We start from the raw sequence: 25,966 nt of genomic DNA, 5'->3' as shown, positions 1-25,966 counted from the left end.
TGTCTGTATGAACCCCTCTCTCTCAGTGCAGTGTTAATGTACTGGAGTGTCCAGTCAGTCAGTGTGTCTGTATTAACCCCTCTCAGTGCAGTGTTAATGTAGTGTTCACAAGCCCTACCTGCTCACCAATCAGACACAGAGATGGGCTCTTTAACATGGATCTTTAATCTAGACGAATCCTGAGCCATAATATGTACAGTGTGGTTTGGACAAAAAATAAGTAGAAAAACAGAATTTCTTGTTATAAGAAATGTGTCTTTAATCTCTACTTTCTTGTCTTGTAATGTCTACACTTAGAACAGTATGTGAGAAAAATCATAGCAACCACTTCTGAAACACAGAGTGAGCACTGCATCCTGAGCCTTTCTGTACACTAAACCCTAATCTCTCTCTCTATTGTACCCCTTACCCTTCTACACTGTACCCCTAACTCCTCTACACTGAGTGTGTGTGTAACCCTAGCCTCTCTACACTGTGTGTGTGTGACCCTAACTCCTCTACACTGAGTGTGTGTGTAACCCTAGCCTCTCTACACTGTGTGTGTGTGTGACCCTAACCTCTCTACACTGAGTGTGTGTGTAACCCTAGCCTCTCTACACTGAGTGTGTGTGTGACCCTAACCTCTCTACACTGTAACTCTAACTCCTCTACACTGAGTGTGTGTGTGACCCTAACCTCTCTACACTGTAACCCTAACTCCTCTACACTGAGTGTGTGTGTGACCCTAGCCTCTCTACACTGTGTGTGTGTAACCCTAACTCCTCTACACTGAGTGTGTGTGTAACCCTAGCCTCTCTACACTGTGTGTGTGTGTGACCCTAACCTCTCTACACTGAGTGTGTGTGTAACCCTAGCCTCTCTACACTGTGTGTGTGTGTGACCCTAACCTCTCTACACTGAGTGTGTGTGTAACCCTAACCTCTCTACACTGAGTGTGTGTGTGACCCTAACCTCTCTACACTGTAACCCTAACTCCTCTACACTGAGTGTGTGTGTAACCCTAGCCTCTCTACACTGTGTGTGTAACCCTAGCCTCTCTACACTAAGTGTGTGTAACCCTAGCCTCTCTACACTGAGTGTGTGTGACCCTAACCTCTCTACACTGAGTGTGTGTGTAACCCTAACCTCTCTACACTGAGTGTGTGTGTGACCCTAACCTCTCTACACTGTAACCCTAACTCCTCTACACTGAGTGTGTGTGTAACCCTAGCCTCTCTACACTGTGTGTGTAACCCTAGCCTCTCTACACTAAGTGTGTGTAACCCTAGCCTCTCTACACTGAGTGTGTAACCCTAGCCTCTCTACACTGTGTGTGTAACCCTAGCCTCTCTACACTGTGTGTGTAACCCTAGCCTCTCTACATTGGGTGTACCCCTAATTTCTCTGCACTGTAACTCCATCCTCTCTACATTGTAACCCTGTAACACTGTAACCCTAGCCTCTCTACACTGAGTATGTGTGTAATCATAACCTCTCTACACTGAGTATGTGTGCAATCATAACCTCTCTACACTGAGTATGTGTGCAATCATAACCTCTCTACACTGAGTATGTGTGCAATCATAACACCTCTACACTGAGTATGTGTGTAATCATAACCTCTCTACACTGAGTATGTGTGCAATCATAACCTCTCTACACTGAGTATGTGTGCAATCATAACCTCTCTACACTGAGTATGTGTGCAATCATAACCTCTCTACACTGAGTATGTGTGTAATCATAACACCTCTACACTGAGTATGTGTGCAATCATAACACCTCTACACTGAGTATGTGTGTAATCATAACCTCTCTACACTGAGTATGTGTGCAATCATAACCTCTCTACACTGAGTATGTGTGCAATCATAACCTCTCTACACTGAGTATGTGTGCAATCATAACCTCTCTACACTGAGTATGTGTGTAATCATAACACCTCTACACTGAGTATGTGTGTAATCATAACACCTCTACACTGAGTATGTGTGCAATCATAACCTCTCTACACTGAGTATGTGTGCAATCATAACCTCTCTACACTGAGTATGTGTGTAATCATAACACCTCTACACTGTCACCATAACCTCTTTACACGGAGTATGTGTGTAACCCTAACCTTTCTACACTGTAAGCCTGATCTCTGTACACTGTGTGTGTACCCTTAACCTCTGTATACTGTAGCCCTAACCCTTCACACTGTAATCACATTAAGTGTGTGTTACTGTCACCTCCCTACACTGAGTGTGTGTCAATTGTTGTAGCGGTATATCACTGTGTGTCAGTGTGAGTGAGTGTGTTAGTATGAGTACAGCTCTCCAGGTGTCACAATGATGACGCTGTAGGGTTCAGCCTGATGCACTTTCAGGATTCTTGCAGACACCAACTCTGAAAAACACACACATTCAGTTAATATACACTGTACACACCTGGATATTTCTACACCTCCAGTTTCTATGGGCAGTTTGTGGACACTGAGTGTGTCCTCTCTGGACAGCCAGGTCTGTCTGTGTCCAGGCTGTGGATACTGAGTGTGTCTTCTCTGGACAGCCAGGTCTGTCTGTGTCCAGGCTGTGGACACTGAGTGTGTCCTCTCTGGACAGCCAGGTCTGTCTGTGTCCAGGCTGTGGACACTGAGTGTGTCCTCTCTGGACAGCCAGGTCTGTCTGTGTCCAGGCTGTGGATACTGAGTGTGTCTTCTCTGGACAGCCAGGTCTGTCTGTGTCCAGGCTGTGGACACTGAGTGTGTCCTCTCTGGACAGCCAGGTCTGTCTGTGTCCAGGCTGTGGACACTGAGTGTGTCCTCTCTGGACAGCCAGGTCTGTCTGTGTCCAGGCTGTGGATACTGAGTGTGTCTTCTCTGGACAGCCAGGTCCCAGTGTGAGGGAAGGATGAAAGGTGTCTCTTACCCAGCAGTCTGTAGAAGAAGAGGGCTGCAGTTCTCCTGTCACAGTCAGGGGGCAGCAGCGAGTCGAAGGCCACCTGCCTGAACTGCCTGAGCGCCGCGGCCGCCAGGCTGCAGACAGTGAACATGTGGGTCTTGTTAGTGGCCAGTACTATACTACTGCCCCACTACTAAACCACTACTCGCCCAGTACTATACCACTACTGCCCCACTACTAAACCACCACTCGCCCAGTACTATACTACTGCCCCACTACTAAACCACTACTCGCCCAGTACTATACCACTACTCGCCCAGTACTATACTACTGCCCCACTACTAAACCACCACTCGCCCAGTACTATACCACTACTCGCCCAGTACTATACTACTGCCCCACTACTAAACCACCACTCGCCCAGTACTATACCACTACTCGCCCAGTACTATACCACTACTGCCCCACTACTATACCACTACTCGCCCAGTACTATACCACTACTTCCCCACTACTAAACCACCACTCTACATTACTGCCCCACTACTCGCCCAGTACTATACCACTACTGCCCCACTACTAAACCACCACTCGCCCAGTACTATACCACTACTTCCCCACTACTAAACCACCACTCTACATTACTGCCCCACTACTCGCCCAGTACTATACTACTGCCCCACTAATAAACTACCACTCTACATTACTGCCCCACTACTCACCCAGTACTATACCACTACTCTACACTACTGCCCCACTACTAAACCCCTACTGTCCCACTACTCGCCCAGTACTATACTACTGCCCCACTAATAAACTACCACTCTACATTACTGCCCCACTACTCACCCACTACTAAACCACTACTCTACACTACTGCCCCACTACTAAACCACTTCTCTACACTACTTCCCCATTACTCTACACTACTACCCCATTACTCTACACTACTACCCCCACTACTATGCGCTAGGCTGCGAACAGTGAACAGGTCACTACTGCCCCACTATTAAACCACTACTCTACACTACTGCCCCACTACTTCACACTACTCACCCACTACTACTCCACTGCTCCCACAGTACTCCACACTCCTCCCCCTCTGCTCCACCCTGCTTCCCTGAGCTCGTGTGCTGAATGAGCTCCAGTATGACGAGTCTCTACAGCAGCTGACTCTCTTACCCGAGGACAGTCTCAGCCGTCAGACCCTCCTCCGGCTCCCTCTCCCTGCGGCCCGGGATCTCCTCTGGGATCCCCTCCAGAGGGATCAGCACCTCCGGCACTGGAGACCTGCAGACACACACACACCCCCTGACCCTGACTCTGACCCTCCAGAGGGATCAGCACCTCCGGCACTGGAGACCTGCAGACACACACACACACACACACACCCTGACTCTGACCCTCCAGAGGGATCAGCACCTCCGGCACTGGAGACCTGCAGACACACACACACACCCCCTGACCCTGACTCTGACCCTCCAGAGGGATCAGCACCTCCGGCACTGGAGACCTGCAGACACACACACACACCCCCTGACCCTGACTCTGACCCTCCAGAGGGATCAGCCCCTCCGGCACTGGAGACCTGCAGACACACACACCCCCTGACTCTGACCCTCCAGAGGGATCAGCACCTCCGGCACTGGAGACCTGCAGACACACACACACACACACACACACACCCTTACCCTAACTCTGACCCTCCAGAGTGATCAGCACCTCCGGCACTGGAGACCTGCAGACACACACACACACACACACACACACACACCCTGACCCTGACTCTGACCCTCCAGAGGGATCAGCACCTCCGGCACTGGAGACCTGCACACACACACACACACACACACACACACACACACACACACACACACACACACACACACACTGACCCTGACTCTGACCCTCCAGAGGGATCAGCGTCTCCAGACACACACACACACACACACACCGCCTGCAGTCCTGACTCTTAACAGGGAGGCCCTTATTCCTGCCGGGCCTTCGGGGGGCTGCAGCTCCGACTCGAGTCAGCAGAAATCAGGACTGCTCACGCCTGCCCCAGCGCCCCGGCCCCGCCCAGGCCCCGCCCCGCCCCGCCCCGCCAGGCCACGCCCCCTCTCACCACTTGGTCTCCGGGGTGACCAGGATGCGGGAGCGCTCCTCCTCGGACACCTCCAGCGTGGGCTCTGAGGGCACTGCCACAGACAGGACAACGGGTCAGCCAGGTGGTCACACTGACACTGTAAGAGTAGGGGTGTCCTGACCGCTGGTCAGTCCAGATCCCAGGACACTGTCAGTAAGAGTAGCGGTGTCCTGACCGCTGGTCAGTCCAGATCCCAGGACACTGTCAGTAAGAGTAGGGGTGTCCTGACTGGTCAGTACAGATCCCAGGACACTGTCAGTAAGTGTAGGGGTGTCCTGACTGCTGGTCAGTCCAGATCCCAGGACACTGTCAGTAAGAGTAGGGGTGTCCTGACTGGTCAGTCCAGATCCCAGGACACTGTCAGTAAGAGTAGGGGTGTCCTGACTGGTCAGTACAGATCCCAGGACACTGTCAGTAAGAGTAGGGGTGTCCTGACTGCTGGTCAGTCCAGATCCCAGGACACTGTCAGTAAGAGTAGGGGTGTCCTGACCGCTGGTCAGTACAGATCCCAGGACACTGTCAGTAAGAGTAGGGGTGTCCTGACCGCTGGTCAGTCCAGATCCCAGGACACTGTCAGTAAGAGTAGGGGTGTCCTGACTGGTCAGTCCAGATCCCAGGACACTGTCAGTAAGAGTAGGGGTGTCCTGACTGCTGGTCAGTCCAGATCCCAGGACACTGTCAGTAAGAGTAGGGGTGTCCTGACTGGTCAGTACAGATCCCAGGACACTGTCAGTAAGAGTAGGGGTGTCCTGACTGGTCAGTACAGATCCCAGGACGCTGACAGTAAGAGTAGGGGTGTCCTGACTGCTGGTCAGTCCAGATCCCAGGACACTGTCAGTAAGAGTAGGGGTGTCCTGACTGGTCAGTCCAGATCCCAGGACACTGTCAGGAAGAGTAGGGGTGTCCTGACCGCTGGTCAGTCCAGATCCCAGGACACCGTCAGTAGGGTAAGTGTCCACTCTGGGGTTGAGGTGCGGTTTCTCTCAGGCCCAGCTCCTGTGTGTAAGAGCTCAGGGATGGAGATGTTTTTCTGTACCAGTGTGAGGAGTTAATTAGAAGCTGTTCTTACCGGACACTTCAACTTGAGACACTCCCAGCTCCACCATCTCTCTGAGCTCCTGCGCACACATGATCAGAGTGAGACACAGCGACACACACATGATCAGAGTGAGACACAGCGACACACACATGATCAGAGTGAGACACGGCGACACACACACATGATCAGAGTGAGACACGGCGACACACACATGATCAGAGTGAGACATGGCGACACACACACATGATCAGAGTGAGACACACACAAGTGATCAAGACCACATGAGAAAAATACACAGACACTCACCGTCACGATAACATAAGGCATCAAACACATCGCGAGACATACAGATAGACAGGTTCACAGGTGACCAGGCACAGAGACAGACAGGCCCTGAGAATCAGACAGACACTGAGACAGACAGGCCCTGAGAATCAGACAGACACAGGTGACCAGGCACAGAGACAGACAGGCCCTGAGAATCAGACAGACACAGACAGACAGGCACAGAGACAGACAGGCCCTGAGAATCAGACAGACACAGGTGACCAGGCACAGAGACAGAGAATCAGACAGAGGGATTGTACCTCTCTCTCGCTGATCTCCGCTCTCTCCTCCTCCCTCTCCCTCTCCCTCCAGACAGACAGCGGGGTGGGGGTGACGAAGGCACAGCGCTTCCACAGAGCCAAGATGTCGGGGTGTAGGTCTGGGGAGGGCGGGAGAGAGAGCTGTTAAGAATGGGGTGACACAACAGCAGGAGCCCGTGGGGCCACAGACACAAGCACAGAGCAGCGGCACCGAAACACAGGAGACGGCAATATGAGCACTGCTGCCAACACAGGGTGGCACGACCTCTCTGTCGCCTCCCTGCTGGTCAAGCACAAACAGGGCAACTGGGACTTCCTTCCCACGACCAGAGCTCGATTATGACATGAAAAACTGCACTAAAGTCTCTTTAGCATGAAGGAAGTGTCCCACACTGACAGGCTGGAGGAACTGAGTCTCTTTAGTCTGAAGTGAGTTTCCTGCACTGGCAGGCTGAAGGAACTGAATCTCTTTATTCTGAAGGGAGTGTCCTAAACTGATAAGCTGAAGGAACTGAGTCTCTTTAGTCTGAAGGGAGTGTCCCACACTGACAGGCTGGAGGAACTGAGTCTCTTTTGTCTGAAGGGAGTGTCCCACACTGACAGACTGGAGGAACTGAGTCTCTTTAGTCTGAAGGGAGAGTCCCACACTGACAGGCTGAAGGAACTAAGTCTCTTTTGTCTGAAGGGAGTGTCCCACACTGACAGGCTGGAGGAACTAAGTCTCTTTTGTCTGAAGGGAGTGTCCCACACTGACAGACTGGAGGAACTGAGTCTCTTTAGTCTGAAGGGAGAGTCCCACACTGACAGGCTGAAGGAACTAAGTCTCTTTTGTCTGAAGGGAGTGTCCCACACTGACAGACTGGAGGAACTGAGTCTCTTTAGTCTGAAGGGAGTGTCCCACACTGACAGGCTGGAGGAACTAAGTCTCTTTTGTCTGAAGGGAGTGTCCCACACTGACAGGCTGGAGGAACTGAGTCTCTTTAGTCTGAAGGGAGTGTCCCACACTGACAGGCTGGAGGAACTGAGTCTCTTTAGTCTGAAGGGGGTGTCCCACACTGACAGGCTGGAGGAACTAAGTCTCTTTTGTCTGAAGGGGGTGTCCCACACTGACAGGCTGGAGGAAATGTTTATCTCACTCACAGGTACAAGGTCTGTTGAAGAGATCTGATGGAGGCTCTCTCCGGAGCAAAGGATCCTGTACCAAGAGCTGAGACTGAAAGAGAGAGAGAGAGGGGTTCATACAGACACACTGACTGGACACTCCAGTACATTAACAATGCACTGAGAGAGAGGGGTTCATACAGACACACTGACTGACTGGACACTCCAGTACATTAACACTGCACTGAGAGAGAGGGGCTCATACAGACACACTGACTGACTGGACACAGTTTAATATCACTGAAAGAGACAGTGGATCAAACTCAGTGAACGCTCACACTCATACCGGACGCTGGGTCTCAGCCAGAGGGTCTTCAATCTGCTCACGCAGTGCATCCTGGCTTATCTGGGTTTCTGGATCAATGAACTGTAGCTGACGCCTTCGTCTCTTAGGAGTGACAAGATCAAGTTCAGGGAGCTACATAGAGAGAGAGAGAGGTTAATACAGACACACTGACTGGACACTCCAGTACATTAACACTGCACTGTGAGAGTAACTGACCTCTGGACTGACCACCCTCTCCCTGTCCTCCTCTCTCTCGGGTGGCAGAGGTGGGAGAGAGACGCTGACCGGGGGTGTGACCTCCAGGACGAGCTCTGCAGGAATGGTGATGGGCAGCCCCGTCTCCTCATCCAGCAGGAGGACGATGTCCTGCTCTGGGGCCGTGTCCACAAGCCTGTGAGAGAGGGGTCACACAGGTCACAGAGGTCACTCAGGCCCCTCGAGTGCAGTCTGACCTGTGTCTTTCCCTCCTGCATAGACACCCCCTCAGGCTGTGACAGGGTGAACCCCAGGGGTACCTCTGTACAGAACCCAAGCATCCCTCGGGCTGTGACAGGGCGAACCCCAGGGGTACCTCTGTACAGAGCCCCAGCATCCCTCGGGCTGTGACAGGGCGAACCCCAGGGGTACCTCTGTACAGAACCCAAGCGTCCCTCGGGCTGTGACAGGGCGAACCCCAGGGGTACCTCTGTACAGAGCCCCAGCGTCCCTCGGGCTGTGACAGGGCGAACCCCAGGGGTACCTCTGTACAGAACCCCAGCGTCCCTCGGGCTGTGACAGGGCGAACCCCAGGGGTACCTCTGTACAGATCCCCAGCGTCCCTCGGGCTGTGACAGGGCGAACCCCAGGGGTACCTCTGTACAGAGCCCCAGCGTCCCTCGGGCTGTGACAGGGCGAACCCCAGGGGTACCTCTGTACAGAGCCCCAGCGTCCCTCGGGCTGTGACAGGGCGAACCCCAGGGGTACCTCTGTACAGAACCCCAGCGTCCCTCGGGCTGTGACAGGGCGAACCCCAGGGGTACCTCTGTACAGAGCCCCAGCGTCCCTCGGGCTGTGACAGGGCGAACCCCAGGGGTACCTCTGTACAGAACCCCAGCGTCCCTCGGGCTGTGACAGGGCGAACCCCAGGGGTACCTCTGTACAGAGCCCCAGCGTCCCTCGGGCTGTGACAGGGCGAACCCCAGGGGTACCTCTGTACAGAGCCCCAGCGTCCCTCGGGCTGTGACAGGGCGAACCCCAGGGGTACCTCTGTACAGAACCCCAGCGTCCCTCGGGCTGTGACAGGGTGAGCCCCAGGGGTACCTCTGTACAGAACCCCAGCATCCCTCGGGCTGTCACTCACTGCTCCACCGTGGGCAGGGGCTCCAGCAGCTCCAGGTCTCTCTCTCTCTCCCTCTCTCTCTCCCTCTCCCTCTCCTCCGGCCCTGCAGGAGAGAGTCCAGTCACTCTGTGGCCTGGCAGCTGCTCCCTGTCCCTCTCTTCACCTCACACCACTGCTGTCCACCTGTCTCACTCTCTCTCAGGGCCTGTCTCACCACTGCAGCTCAGGTCAGCTGCTCCCTGTCCCTCTCTTCACCTCATGCCACTGCTGTCCACCTGTCGCCCTGCCTTTCTGAGGGCCTGTCTCACTCTCTCTCTCAGGGCCTGTCTCACTCTCTATTCTCACACTGCTTCTCTCGGGGCCTGTCTCACTCTCTATTCTCACACTGCTTCTCTCTGGGCCTGTCTCACTCTCTATTCTCACACTGTTTCTCTCAGGGCCTGTCTCACTCTCTATTCTCACACTGCTTCTCTCTGGGCCTGTCTCACTCTCTTTCAGGGCCTGTCTCACTCTCTATTCTCACACTGTTTCTCTCAGGGCCTGTCTCACTCTCTATTCTCACACTGCTTCTCTCTGGGCCTGTCTCACTCTCTTTCAGGGCCTGTCTCACTCTCTATTCTCACACTGCTTCTCTCGGGGCCTGTCTCACCCTCGGCCTCCCTCTCTGGCTGTAGCAGAACGAGCTCTGGCTGCTCGATCAGCAAGTCTAACTCTCTGGCTGTGACCTCGGGCAGCTCCACTCCTTCAAACTGCGACAGGGGGAGAGGAGAGAGAGGGAGAGGAGAGAGAGGAGAGTCAGACAGAGGGAGAGAGGGGAGAGAGAGAAGAGAGGAGAGTGAGATGGAGGAGAGAGAGAGGGGACAGGAGATAGGAGAGTGAGAGAGAGGGGACAGGAGAGAGAAGAGTGAGAGGAGAGAGGAGAGTGAGAGGGAGAGAGGGAGGAGTGAGAGGAGAGAGGAGAGTGAGAGGGAGAGAGAGAAGAGGGGAGAGGAGAGAGGAGAGTGAGAGGAGAGTCAGACAGAGACTAGAGGGGACTCTCTAGGCAGGTTCACCTACAGCTCAGCTCTGGGCAGCAGTGTGGTGGACTACGCCATCACCGACCTGGACCCCTCCTGTATCAGTGCCTTCACTGTCAGGCCACAAACTCCCCTCTCCGACCACAGCCAGATCACACTCTACATGAAGAGAACACACCAGCACAGAGACACACTGACACAGCCCAGCCAGCTGTATGACCTCAACCAGGCATACAGATGGGACACAGACAGCCTAGACAGATACCAAACTGCACTGGGTGATGACGAAATTCAGACACTGATGGACACATTCCTAAACACTCCGTATCAAACCAACAAATTAGGCATAAACTTGGCCACACAAAAACTAAATCACCTATTCCACAAACTAGCATCAAAATCTAAGCTAAAAACAACTACATCAAAAAACTACCAAAAAACAAAAGCAAAAGAAAAGTGGTTTGATACGGAGTGCAAAAACATCAGAAATGCACTACGAAAAGTCTCAAATGAAAAACACAGACAACCACACAACACAGATCTGCGACTCAGGTACTGTGACATGGTAAAACTTTACAAACACACGCTGAAAAAGAAAAGAAACACATACATAGACAAACAACTTGCAGAAATTGAGGAGTCACTAAATCAGAATTGTTTCTGGGAGAAGTGGAACAACTTAAACAAATCAAAACCAGAAGAATTGGCCATCCAAAATGGAACAATCTGGCAAACATACTTTGAAAATCTCTATGAAAAGCTCCCAAATACAAATCAATCAGACCAAAACACCATTTATGAAAAACTCAAAATTTTGGAATTGGCTATCAAAGACAACCAAAACCCCTTAGACTCCCCAATCACTGAGCAGGAGCTACTGGACAAACTCCAGGCCCTCAGACCACGCAAAGCCTGTGGCCATGATGGAGTCATAAATGAGATGCTGAGACACAGCAGCCCAAAGTTGCAACAAGCCCTGCTCAAACTCCTCAATCTCATCATGACAGCCGGATGTTTCCCCGAGGCCTGGAACCAAGGACTGATCACGCCCATCTATAAGAGTGGAGATAAACTCGATCCCAACAACTACCGGGGCATCTGTGTGAACAGTAACCTGGGGAAGGTATTCTGCAGTATCCCGAACACACGAATACTGGCCTTCCTTACCGAACACAATGTCCTGAGTAAAAGTCAGATTGGCTTCTTGCCAGATCACCGCACATCTGATCACATTTACACCCTACACACACTGATAGACAAACACGACCACCAAAAACACAAAGGAAAAATTTTTGCCTGCTTTGTCGATTTCAAAAAAGCATTTGACTCGATTTGGCATGAGAGATTGTTTTATAAACTACTCCAAAGTGGCATAGGGGGCAAAGTCTACGACATAATTAAATCAATGTATTCAGAGAGCAAATGTGCAGTGAAAATTGGAAACAAAAGGACTAAATTCTTCACCCAAGGCCGCGGGGTGAGACAGGGCTGCAGCCTGAGCCCAACACTGTTCAATATCTATATCAATGAATTAGCAGGAATGTTGGAGCAGTCTGCAGCTCCTGGTCTTACACTACACGACACAGAAATCAAGTTCCTGCTCTACGCAGATGACCTGGTCCTGCTGTCGCCCACAGAACAGGGGCTGCAGCAGAACCTGGCACTGCTGGAGCAGTACTGTCAGACCTGGGCACTGACAGTCAATCTGGACAAGACCAGAGTTATGGTTTTCCAGAAGAAAGCCAGACCTCAGGGAAACAGGTACAAATTCACACTGAACAACAACACATTGGAGCACACATCCAGCTACACATATCTCGGTCTCACCATCAGCTCTTCCGGGAGTTTTGACCTGGCAGTGAAGGCACTGAGGGAGAAGGCACTCAGGGCTTTCTATGCAATAAGAAGGAGGCTCTTCAACATCAACCCACCAACAAGAATCTGGCTCCAAATATTTGAAAGTGTAATCCAACCCATTGCCCTATACGGCAGTGAAGTTTGGGGTCCCCTCACAGACCAGGATTACACCCAATGGGACAAACACCCCACAGAAACTCTGCACATGGAGATCTGTAGAATCATCCTCCGTGTGCAGAGAAAAACTCCTAACAACGGGTGCAGGGCCGAATTAGGCCAGTACCCACTATTGATAAACATACAGAAAAGAATATTAAAGTATTGGCTATACCTAAAAAACAGTGACCAAAATTCCTACCACCACAAAGCCCTGCTGAGCCAAGAGCTGAGCCCAAAACAGAGCCCCCTGAGCCAGCTGGTCCTGAGGCTCACCGACCTGAGCCACACCGACACTAACCACCCTCAGGACAGCACTGCTAGAGCACCACAACCCAGACTCAACCACATCACAGCACAGATCAAACAGCAATATCTCACACACTGGGACACACACACACAAACACAACATAAACTGGAATGCTACAGAACCTTAAACAGACAATACACACTAGCTGAATATTTGACCAAAATAAAAAATAACAAACAGAAACAGACCCTGACGAAGTACAGGCTCAGTGACCACAACCTGGCCATAGAAACTGGGTGACACAGGCAGACCTGGCTGCCCAGAGAGGACAGGCTGTGCTCCCACTGCCAGCAGGGAGAAATAGAGACAGAGGTGCACTTCCTACTGCACTGTGACAGATACTCTGGGATTAGAGAAACATTCTTCCCGAAATTCAGAAATCTAATCCTAGAGTTCCCACACCTGCCAAAACCACAACAGGTCCCAATCCTACTGGGAGAGGGAGGAGGGAACTCAGTTGATCTGGCAGCCCAGTATGTGATCTCCTGTCACAGCCTGAGGAACAGTGAGTCCGTCTCCCAATAATGCTCCAGCCGCCTACAGTATATGTCGATATTATATAATATGTCTTTGTTGTAAATGTCTGTAACATGTCTGTAGATTTTATTTTACTTCTATTTTTTGTTTTGTTCTATGTTAATTTTATTATTTTTATTTGCTTTGGCAACACTGATTGTACCTATCGGTCATGCTAATAAAGCACCTTGAATTGAATTGAATTGAATTGAATTGAGAGGAGAGGGAGAGAGGGGAGGAGAGGGAGAGATGGAGAGAGAAGATAGGGAGAGAGGAGAGTGAGAGGGAGAGGGAGAGGGAGAGGAAGAGGGAGAGGGAGAGGGAGAGGAAGAGGGAGAGGGAGGGGAGAGAGAGAGTGAGAGGGAGAGAGAGAGTGAGAGGAGAGAGGACAGGAGAGAGGAGAGTGAGAGGAGAGAGGAGAGAGGACAGGAGAGAGAGCGACAGTGTCTCCTGTACCTCAGGAGCTGGTGTCACAATGGGCTCCTTCTCCCTCAGGGTGATGGACTCTGGAGAGGCTGTCAGGGCTGCAGGCACAACACACACAGACCGATGGGTACTGTCTGAAACCCCACCCTCGCGGGAGACGACCCCACACTGGGGCAAATATCCCAGCCCTCCTGTGAGATAACCCCACCCTCGCGGGAGACGACCCCACACTGGGGCAAATATCCCAGCCCTCCTGTGAGATAACCCCACCCTCGCGGGAGACGACCCCACACTGGGGCAAATATCCCAGCCCTCCTGTGAGATAACCCCACCCTGGCGGGAGACAACCCCACACTGGGGCAAATATCCCAGCCCTCCTGTGAGATAACCCCACCCTCGCGGGAGACGACCCCACACTGGGGCAAAAATCCCAGCCCTCCTGTGAGATAACCCCACCCTCCCGGGAGACGACCCCACACTGGGGCAAATATCCCAGCCCTCCTGTGAGATAACCCCACCCTGGCGGGAGATGGCCCCACCCTCGTGAGATAGCCCCACCCTGATTAGAACCTACCACACCCTCCTGGGAGATAATCCCACCCTGATGTAAGACTGCCACATCCTCTCAGGAGATGACCCCGCCCCCATGTGTGATAGCCACACCCTCAAATGAGACAGGCACAGCCTCTCAGCAGGCGGCCCCGCCCTTCTCACAAGATAACTCCGCCCATCTTGACACCAGAGCCCAAGTCCAGACATTTAGAGGGCACACTTAGAAACCACACTTAGTCATTCTTGTTCAGTGCTGTATTAACTCATCTCTCACTGTAGTTCTAACTCCAGACTCTCTCTCACTGCAGTATAAACCTCTCTCTCACTGCAGTATTAACCCCTCTCTCACTGTAGTATTAACCCCCTCTCACTGTAGTATTAACCTCTGTCTCTCACTGCAGTATTAACCCCTCTCTCACTGTAGTATTAACCTGTCTCTCACTGCAGTATTAACCCCTTTCTCTCTCTCACTGCAGTATTAACCCCTCTCTCTCACTGTAGTATTAACCTGTCTCTCACTGCAGTATTAACCTGTCTCTCACTGCAGTGTTAACCGCCTTCTCTCTCTCACTCCAGTATTAACCCCTTTCTCTCTCTCACTGCAGTATTAACCTCTCTCTCTCACTGTAGTATTAACCTGTCTCTCACTGCAGTATTAACCTCTGTCTCTCACTGCAGTGTTAACCCCCTTCTCTCTCTCACAGCAGTATTAACCTCTCTCTCACTGTGGTATTAACCTCCTTCTCTCTCTCACTGTGGTATTAACCCCTCTCTCACTGTAGTGTTAACCCCCTTCTCTCTCTCACTGCAGTATTAACCTCCTTCTCTCTCTCACTGTGGTATTAACCCCTCTCACTGCTGTATTAACCCCCTTCTCTCTCACTGAAGTATTAACCCCTCTCTGTTCTCGCTGGGACTGACCCTCTGGTGAGATTCGAGGAGACTCCACAGGTGAGCGCTCTGGGGTTGCTGCTTCCAGGATGTGTTGAATCTGCAATCACACACACACAGGCTGTTCATGTGAGTGGTTGTAGATATTGCTTACAGTGTCAAAAACCTCAGCAGCTGCACTCTCTTGTGTCAGTGTGTCTCTCCTGGGGCAGTCTCAGTGGACTGGGCAGTGTGAGGTCAGTGTGTCTCACCTGGGGCAGTCTCAGTGGACTGGGCAGTGTGAGGTCAGTTTGTCTCTCCTGGGGCAGTCTCAGTGTGAGGTCAGTGTCAGTGTATCTCTCCTGGGGCAGTCTCAGTGTGAGGTTAGTGTCAGTGTGTCTCTCCTGGGGCAGTCTCACTGTGAGGTCAGTGTCAGTGTGTCTCTCCTGGGGCAGTCTCAGTGTGAGGTCAGTGTCAGTGTGTCTCTCCTGGGGCAGTCTCACTGTGAGGTCAGTGTCAGTGTGTCTCTCCTGGGGCAGTCTCAGTGTGAGATCAGTGTCAGTGTGTCTCTCCTGGGGCAGTCTCAGTGGACTAGGCAGTGTGAGGTCAGTGTGTCTCACCTGGGGCAGTCTCAGTGGACTGGGCAGTGTGAGGTCAGTTTGTCTCTCCTGGGGCAGTCTCAGTGGACTGGGCAGTGTGAGGTCAGTTTGTCTCTCCTGGGGCAGTCTCAGTGTGAGGTCAGTGTCAGTGTGTCTCTCCTGGGGCAGTCTCAGTGTGAGGTCAGTGTCAGTGTGTCTCTCCTGGGGCAGTCTCAGTGTGAGGTTAGTGTCAGTGTGTCTCTCCTGGGGCAGTCTCACTGTGAGGTCAGTGTCAGTGTGTCTCTCCTGGGGCAGTCTCAGTGTGAGGTCAGTGTCAGTGTGTCTCTCCTGGGGCAGTCTCACTGTGAGGTCAGTGTCAGTGTGTCTCTCCTGGGGCAGTCTCAGTGTGAGATCAGTGTCAGTGTGTCTCTCCTGGGGCAGTCTCAGTGGACTAGGCAGTGTGAGGTCAGTGTGTCTCACCTGGGGCAGTCTCAGTGGACTGGGCAGTGTGAGGTCAGTTTGTCTCTCCTGGGGCAGTCTCAGTGTGAGGTCAGTGTCAGTGTGTCTCTCCTGGGGCAGTCTCAGTGTGAGATCAGTGTCAGTGTGTCTCACCTGGGGCAGTCTCAGTGTGAGGTCAGTGTCAGTGTGTCTCTCCTGGGGCAGTCTCAGTGGACTGGGCAGTGTGAGGTCAGTGTGTCTCACCTGGGGCAGTCTCAGTGGACTGGGCAGTGTGAGGTCAGTGTGTCTCTCCTGGGGCAGTCTCAGTGGACTGGGCAGTGTGAGGTCAGTGTGTCTCTCCTGGGGCAGTCTCAGTGGACTGGGCAGTGTGAGGTCAGTGTGTCTCTCCTGGGGCAGTCTCAGTGGACTGGGCAGTGTGAGGTCAGTGTGTCTCTCCTGGGGCAGTCTCAGTGTGAGGTCAGTGTCAGTGTGTCTCTCCTGGGGCAGTCTCAGTGTGAGGTCAGTGTCAGTGTGTCTCTCCTGGGGCAGTCTCACTGTGAGGTCAGTGTCAGTGTGTCTCTCCTGGGGCAGTCTCAGTGTGAGGTCAGTGTCAGTGTGTCTCTCCTGGGGCAGTCTCAGTGTGAGGTCAGTGTCAGTGTGTCTCTCCTGGGGCAGTCTCAGTGGACTGGGCAGTGTGGGATCAGTGTCAGTGTGTCTCACCTGGGGCAGTCTCAGTGGACTGGGCAGTGTGAGGTCAGTGTGTCTCACCTGGGGCAGTCTCAGTGGACTGGGCAGTGTGAGGTCAGTTTGTCTCTCCTGGGGCAGTCTCAGTGTGAGGTCAGTGTCAGTGTATCTCTCCTGGGGCAGTCTCAGTGTGAGGTTAGTGTCAGTGTGTCTCTCCTGGGGCAGTCTCACTGTGAGGTCAGTGTCAGTGTGTCTCTCCTGGGGCAGTCTCAGTGTGAGGTCAGTGTCAGTGTGTCTCTCCTGGGGCAGTCTCACTGTGAGGTCAGTGTCAGTGTGTCTCTCCTGGGGCAGTCTCAGTGTGAGATCAGTGTCAGTGTGTCTCTCCTGGGGCAGTCTCAGTGGACTAGGCAGTGTGAGGTCAGTGTGTCTCACCTGGGGCAGTCTCAGTGGACTGGGCAGTGTGAGGTCAGTTTGTCTCTCCTGGGGCAGTCTCAGTGGACTGGGCAGTGTGAGGTCAGTTTGTCTCTCCTGGGGCAGTCTCAGTGTGAGGTCAGTGTCAGTGTGTCTCTCCTGGGGCAGTCTCAGTGTGAGGTCAGTGTCAGTGTCTCTCTCCTGGGGCAGTCTCACTGTGAGGTCAGTGTCAGTGTGTCTCTCCTGGGGCAGTCTCAGTGTGAGGTCAGTGTCAGTGTGTCTCTCCTGGGGCAGTCTCACTGTGAGGTCAGTGTCAGTGTGTCTCTCCTGGGGCAGTCTCAGTGTGAGATCAGTGTCAGTGTGTCTCACCTGGGGCAGTCTCAGTGTGAGATCAGTGTCAGTGTGTCTCTCCTGGGGCAGTCTCAGTGGACTGGGCAGTGTGAGGTCAGTGTGTCTCACCTGGGGCAGTCTCAGTGGACTGGGCAGTGTGAGGTCAGTGTGTCTCACCTGGGGCAGTCTCAGTGGACTGGGCAGTGTGAGGTCAGCACTCATGACCCCGAAGAATGGGTCAAGGGCCCCCTCAGTGTCCATGAGGAGAGACAGTGGGTCCGGCAGGTTCACGTTGACCCTGGAGGGAGACACAGAGCAGACTGTGTGCCAGGATACCAGTGACAGCAGCCTGGGCGCCATGGCAATAGAGTCGCAGTGATGTCATTGGTAGACATTGAGACTTTATTACTACAGCTTATTGGTGCACGTACAGGTGTACCCCGCTTACAGGTGCATGTACAGGTGTACCCCCCCTTATTGGTGCATGTAGAGGTGTGCACCCCCTTATTGCTGCATGTACAGGTGCACCCCCCTTATGGGGGCATCTACAGGTGTGCCCCCCTTATAGGGGTGAGTACAGGTGTAGCCTGCTTACAGGTGTACCCCCCTTATAGTTGCATATACGGGTGTACCCCCCTTATAGGTGCATATAAAGGTACCCCACTTATAGATTGCCCTTCTCTGTCAGGACTGAGACAGTGAGACAGATGGGTGTCAGTGTTGCTCTTGACCTCTAACCTCTCTGGCTCTGTCATATCGATCCTCAGGTGCTTCTCAGAGCGAATCAGCCTCTCCAGAGTATGTTGGATCTCCTCTACAGCCAGGCAGAAAGAGAGTGCAGTGTTAATGTACTGGAGTGTCCAGTCAGTCAGTGTGTCTGTGTGAACCCCTCTCTCTCAGTGCAGTGTTAATGTACTGGAGTGTCCAGTCAGTCAGTGTGTCTGTGTGAACCCCTCTCTCTCAGTGCAGTGTTAATGTACTGGAGTGTCCAGTCAGTGTGTCTGTATGAACCCCTCTCTCTCAGTGCAGTGTTAATGTACTGGAGTGTCCAGTCAGTCAGTGTGTCTGTATGAACCCCTCTCTCTCAGTGCAGTGTTAATGTACTGGAGTGTCCAGTCAGTCAGTGTGTCTGTGTGAACCCCTCTCTCTCAGTGCAGTGTTAATGTACTGGAGTGTCCAGTCAGTCAGTGTGTCTGTATGAACCCCTCTCTCTCAGTGCAGTGTTAATGTACTGGAGTGTCCAGTCAGTCAGTGTGTCTGTATGAACCCCTCTCTCTCAGTGCAGTGTTAATGTACTGGAGTGTCCAGTCAGTGTGTCTGTATGAACCCCTCTCTCTCAGTGCAGTGTTAATGTACTGGAGTGTCCAGTCAGTCAGTGTGTCTGTATGAACCCCTCTCTCTCAGTGCAGTGTTAATGTACTGGAGTGTCCAGTCAGTCAGTGTGTCTGTATGAACCCCTCTCTCTCAGTGCAGTGTTAATGTACTGGAGTGTCCAGTCAGTGTGTCTGTATGAACCCCTCTCTCTCAGTGCAGTGTTAATGTACTGGAGTGTCCAGTCAGTCAGTGTGTCTGTATGAACCCCTCTCTCTCAGTGCAGTGTTAATGTACTGGAGTGTCCAGTCAGTCAGTGTGTCTGTATGAACCCCTCTCTCTCAGTGCAGTGTTAATGTACTGGAGTGTCCAGTCAGTGTGTCTGTATGAACCCCTCTCTCTCAGTGCAGTGTTAATGTACTGGAGTGTCCAGTCAGTGTGTCTGTATGAACCCCTCTCTCTCAGTGCAGTGTTAATGTACTGGAGTGTCCAGTCAGTCAGTGTGTCTGTATGAACCCCTCTCTCTCAGTGCAGTGTTAATGTACTGGAGTGTCCAGTCAGTCAGTGTGTCTGTATGAACCCCTCTCTCTCAGTGCAGTGTTAATGTACCCAGCAGGTAGTTGCACTGGCGGTGGTAGACCAGGACGACTCCATACTGCAGCAGACAGGACAGGTAGAGGGAGAATCGGGGTCGGGGGAGGTCAGGAAGGAGGGGCTCCACTCGCACCAGCACGTAGTCCATGATGTCATCACTGTAGACACAGGAAGTGAGGTGTTATGTCACAATGAGCCCACATGTTCCTCTCAATAATAAATAAGCAATAATAAACTCCCTGAGAGACAAGTAATGGTACTTTTGAGTAAAATAGTTGTTGAAGAATCTCTTCATTTCTTATGCATAAAACAGACAGACGCTCTCTCTCACACTGAGACTGACACACCTGGACACACACAGCAGCACACAGACACACACAAAGACAGACACAAGCTCATGAACTTAAACTTACACACAGAAACGCACACTGAGAGACGTACACACACGCACACTGAGAGATGTGTTCACTCACAGACACACACACACAGAAACACACACTGAGAGACATACGCACACACAGACACACACTGACCTAGAGAAACACACACACTGAGAGACGTACTTACACTCACATACAGGAACACACAATGAGACATACACACAAACAGAAACACACACTGAGAGACATACGCACACACAGACACACACTGACCTAGAGAAACACACACACTGAGAGACGTACTTACACTCACATACAGGAACACACAATGAGACATACACACATACAGAAACACACACTGAGAGACATACGCACACACAGACACACACTGACCTAGAGAAACACACACATTGAGAGACGTACTTAAACACAAACACACACTCACACACACACACTGAAAGATGTGCTCACTCACAGACACACAGACAGAAACATACACTGAGAGACGTACTTACACACAAACACTCACACACAGAAACATACCCTGAGAAACACACAGACAGACACACGCTCACATAGAGAAAACACACAATGAGACATATGCTCACACAGACATACACAAACTGAGATAAATAATCACACACAAACACACCGAGAGACATTCTCACACACAGACATACAGCAACACACACTGAGAGACGTACTTACACACAGACTCACACAGAAATACACACTGAGAGACGTGCTCACACACAGAGAAAGACGCACAGTGACAGACTCTCAAGCTCGTTGTGCTGCAAACAGCCGCACACAGGGAGAGACAGAGCCTCACCATGTCTGCCCGACGTTCACTTTGAGACACTCGCGGCGGGTGACCTGGATACCTTTCGTGGCAGCGAGCCTGAACACAACAAAAACACACATTACACCATTACACAGCTGTTATACAACACTGGGCCAGCAGGGGGAGACACACTGGGATACACAGCTGTTATACAACACTGGGCCAGCAGGGGGAGACACACTGGGATACACAGCTGTTATACAACACTGGGCCAGCAGGGGGAGCTGGAGACACAGCTGTTATACAACACCGGGCCAGCAGGGGGAGCTGGAGACACACTGGGATACACAGCTCTTTTACAACACTGGGCCAGCAGGGGGAGACACACTGGGATACACAGCTCTTCTACAACACTGGGCCAGCAGGGGGAGCTGGAGACACACTGGGATACACATTCCATATAACACAATCTGATATGCCATATACATACACAATCCACAGGCCACTCCTACAGGTACTGTACACTCTCACACACCTCACTTAAATCCTATAGGTACTGTACACTCACACACACCCGACCTCAATCCTATAGGTACTGTACACTCACACACACCACCTCAATCCTATAGGTACTGTACACTCACACACACTCCACCTCAATCCTATAGGTACTGTACACTCACACACACTCCACCTCAATCCTATAGGTACTGTACACTCACACACACCACCTCAATCCTATAGGTACTGTACACTCACACACACCACCTCAATCCTATAGGTACTGTACACTCACACACACTCCACCTCAATCCTATAGGTACTGTACACTCACACACACCACCTCAATCCTATAGGTACTGTACACTCACACACACCACCTCAATCCTATAGGTACTGTACACTCACACACACTCCACCTCAATCCTATAGGTACTGTACACTCACACACAACACCTCAATCCTATAGGTACTGTACACTCACACACACCACCTCAATCCTATAGGTACTGTACACTCACACACACCACCTCAATCCTATAGGTACTGTACACTCACACACACTCCACCTCAATCCTATAGGTACTGTACACTCACACACAACACCTCAATCCTATAGGTACTGTACACTCACACACACCACCTCAATCCTATAGGTACTGTACACTCACACACACCACCTCAATCCTATAGGTACAGTACACTCACACACACCACCTCAATCATATAGGTACTGTACACTCACACACAACACCTCAATCCTATAGGTACTGTACACTCACACACACTCCACCTCAATCCTATAGGTACTGTACACTCACACACACTCCACCTCAATCCTATAGGTACTGTACACTCACACACACTCCACCTCAATCCTATAGGTACTGTACACTCACACACAACACCTCAATCCTATAGGTACTGTACACTCACACACACCACCTCAATCATATAGGTGCTGTACACTCACACACACCACCTCAATCCTATAGGTACTGTACACTCACACACACTCCACCTCAATCCTATAGGTACTGTACACTCACACTCCACCTCAATCCTATTGGTACTGTACACTCACACACAACACCTCAATCCTATAGGTACTGTACACTCACACACACCACCTCAATCATATAGGTACTGTACACTCACACACAACACCTCAATCCTATAGGTACTGTACACTCACTCACACTCCACCTCAATCCTATAGGTACTGTACACTCACACACACTCCACCTCAATCCTATAGGTACTGTACACTCACACTCCACCTCAATCCTATTGGTACTGTACACTCACACACACAACACCTCAATCCTATAGGTACTGTACACTCACACACACCACCTCAATCCTATAGGTACTGTACACTCACACACAACACCTCAATCCTATAGGTACTGTACACTCACACACACTCCACCTCAATCCTATAGGTACTGTACACTCACACACACTCCACCTCAATCCTATAGGTACTGTACACTCACACACCACCTCAATCCTATAGGTACTGTACACTCACACACACTCCACCTCAATCCTATAGGTACTGTACACTCACACACACTCCACCTCAATCCTATAGGTACTGTACACTCACACACACTCCACCTCAATCCTATAGGTACTGTACACTCACTCACACTCCACCTCAATCCTATAGGTACTGTACACTCACACACACTCCACCTCAATCCTATAGGTACTGTACACTCACACTCCACCTCAATCCTATTGGTACTGTACACTCACACACACTCCACCTCAATCCTATAGGTACTGTACACTCACACACACTCCACCTCAATCCTATAGGTACTGTACACTCACACACACCACCTCAATCCTATTGGTACTGTACACTCACACACACCACCTCAATCCTATAGGTACAGTACACTCACACACACTCCACCTCAATCATATAGGTACTGTACACTCACACACACTCCACCTCAATCCTATTGGTACTGTACACTCACACACACTCCACCTCAATCCTATAGGTACTGTACACTCACACACAACACCTCAATCCTATAGGTACTGTACACTCACACACCACCTCAATCCTATAGGTACTGTACACTCACACACAACACCTCAATCCTATAGGTACTGTACACTCACACACACCACCTCAATCCTATAGGTACTGTACACTCACACACACCACCTCAATCCTATAGGTACAGTACACTCACACACACCACCTCAATCATATAGGTACTGTACACTCACACACAACACCTCAATCCTATAGGTACTGTACACTCACACACACTCCACCTCAATCCTATAGGTACTGTACACTCACACACACTCCACCTCAATCCTATAGGTACAGTACACTCACACACACTCCACCTCAATCATATAGGTACTGTACACTCACACACACTCCACCTCAATCCTATTGGTACTGTACACTCACACACACTCCACCTCAATCCTATAGGTACTGTACACTCACACACAACACCTCAATCCTATAGGTACTGTACACTCACACACCACCTCAATCCTATAGGTACTGTACACTCACACACAACACCTCAATCCTATAGGTACTGTACACTCACACACACCACCTCAATCCTATAGGTACTGTACACTCACACACACCACCTCAATCCTATAGGTACAGTACACTCACACACACCACCTCAATCATATAGGTACTGTACACTCACACACAACACCTCAATCCTATAGGTACTGTACACTCACACACACTCCACCTCAATCCTATAGGTACTGTACACTCACACACACTCCACCTCAATCCTATAGGTACTGTACACTCACACTCCACCTCAATCCTATAGGTACTGTACACTCACACACACCACCTCAATCATATAGGTACTGTACACTCACACACAACACCTCAATCCTATAGGTACTGTACACTCACACACACTCCACCTCAATCCTATAGGTACTGTACACTCACACACACACCACCTCAATCCTATAGGTACTGTACACTCACACACACCACCTCAATCCTATAGGTACTGTACACTCACACACCACCTCAATCCTATAGGTACTGTACACTCACACACACCCCACCTCAATCCTATAGGTACTGTACACTCACACACACTCCACCTCAATCCTATAGGTACTGTACACTCACACACCACCTCAATCCTATAGGTACTGTACACTCACACACACTCCACCTCAATCCTATAGGTACTGTACACTCACACACCACCTCAATCCTATAGGTACTGTACACTCACACACACCACCTCAATCCTATAGGTACTGTACACTCACACACACTCCACCTCAATCCTATAGGTACTGTACACTCACACACACTCCACCTCAATCCTATAGGTACTGTACACTCACACACACCACCTCAATCCTATAGGTACTGTACACTCACACACACTCCACCTCAGTCCTATAGGAAAGTTTTGTAGCCGGACGATGATCTCACCAGATGGTGGCGAAGCAGCCGGTGTGCCTCTGCAGCACGTTAGGGTAGTAAAACATGGTCCCGGGTCTCTGTTACTGATCGGTGATTGGCGATCGACCGCTTCTGTCCCAGCACGAGATACTAATCGATGGTCAGATCGACCTGCGCCCTGTCTGCACTGATATTCCCTGAGAGATTTTTTAAAGGACCCTTGTTAAAACGTACCCATAGAGAAATGCCCAACAGTGTTGAGTTTTCCGTTTAAAATCCCAGCGTCAAGCTGGGCGAAATCATTTCGATCAGTTTTTAAAAGTTATTCCGATATTCGGATCAATATTCCCCTCTCTCGAGATCCCAACTGAAACTTCGGTTGTATAGTTGAGCGCAGAGCCAGAACGTAAAATAGCTGAACATCAATAACGATTCCTTTCCGTCTGTACGGAGTCTTAGTTTTTTTTTAATTTCAGTATATTGTGAACACAATATCGAAAGATTAACCAGCGAGATGATATTGAAAGCAATACTGAGCGACTAAAAGTTTTGTTTCTCCTGCGAAGGTTTTTTTTTAATTAACAATTCCAGGAGTATTGAAGTCATTTACAAAAAGCGTTAAAAAGCGCTGAATAAAATAATAATCCGCAGTGTTGTCTCAGTGGCTGAGGGCGAGTCGAACTGACGCCTCTCGTCTCCCGCCTGACAGCTGCGGCACTAGGGCTTCTGAGGGGGCGGGGCCCCCGTCGGGTCTGTCTTCTTCCATCCAATCAGCTGTCGGTGCGCTCGTTTTAGAGACAGGGTCCTGGCCAATAGCGTCACTGTATTTGCTTCTCCTGCCAGGTAACAGCTACCAATCAGGTGACAGCTTTATTCAAACTCGCTCCGCCTGCCGGAATCCTCCTGGAGACCGTGACGTCACGGCCAGCGGCAGCCAATGACAGTCCCGGCGGCGAGCCGGCAGGCCAATCAGGAAACTAGTGCAGGTCCACTAGTAGTTAACACACACACAAAAAAATCGAAGTCCGAAATTAGAAAGTCCGATCCTCACTAGTAAAGACTATCAGATGAGTTTAGTAAAAGGCAGATGCGTGCAGTTTTAAACCATCTCACGCCATTTTAACTGAATAATCGATTCTCATAATGGCCGGTGATACTCATGGCGCTTGTGAGCCGTGAGCCGTGGGTGTCGGCACGGTAGAAGAGCATCGCTTTATTTTAATGCGAGGGATGTGTACATTAACCGATTAATCGCGTATCAACGATTATGTAGTTAAATCACGCTTCCTAGGGGTAGGTAACAGTACAGTACTGATCTCAGAACAGTCTTAAGGTAACGTCAATCGCGTTAAGGTGTCGTTCTTTCATCGATAAATCGGTTCAGAAGTTTCCAGCTAATCGCCAGCAAC

The 25,966-nt window shown here is 50.9% G+C and overlaps 1 protein-coding gene across 2 annotated transcripts; it reads right to left on the bottom strand.

Annotated features, from left to right (window-relative positions):
- Window positions 1–44: 44 nt before the first annotated feature.
- On the bottom strand, window positions 45–25,596 carry rec8b (REC8 meiotic recombination protein b). 2 transcript variants are annotated; one of them, XM_069188073.1, is made up of 18 exons: window positions 24,588–25,594; window positions 20,663–20,731; window positions 19,466–19,608; window positions 18,284–18,359; window positions 17,723–17,843; window positions 15,156–15,225; window positions 13,713–13,780; window positions 10,051–10,150; window positions 9,423–9,504; window positions 8,300–8,474; window positions 8,084–8,215; window positions 7,777–7,849; window positions 6,637–6,755; window positions 6,080–6,128; window positions 4,990–5,062; window positions 4,047–4,154; window positions 2,892–2,998; window positions 45–2,370 (listed from the first exon to the last, which is right to left on the bottom strand). In XM_069188073.1, the coding sequence occupies exons 1-18, from the start codon at window positions 24,641–24,643 to the stop codon at window positions 2,282–2,284; spliced, it is 1,710 nt and encodes a 569-aa protein (XP_069044174.1). In that variant the 5' UTR covers window positions 24,644–25,594; the 3' UTR covers window positions 45–2,281. The 2 variants fall into 2 exon arrangements, with proteins under 2 accessions (XP_069044174.1, XP_069044175.1); XM_069188074.1 differs by lacking the exons at window positions 45–2,370; window positions 2,892–2,998 and having other exon boundaries at window positions 4,069–4,691; window positions 24,588–25,596.
- Between the last annotated feature and the right edge of the window lie 370 nt (window positions 25,597–25,966).

Source organism: Lepisosteus oculatus, chromosome 4 (assembly GCF_040954835.1).
Source record: "Lepisosteus oculatus isolate fLepOcu1 chromosome 4, fLepOcu1.hap2, whole genome shotgun sequence".
In the NCBI taxonomy this organism is placed as follows: domain Eukaryota; kingdom Metazoa; phylum Chordata; class Actinopteri; order Semionotiformes; family Lepisosteidae; genus Lepisosteus; species Lepisosteus oculatus.
The sequence above is the reverse complement of the archived record's forward strand: the minus strand, read 5'-3'. Positions and strand labels throughout refer to the sequence as shown.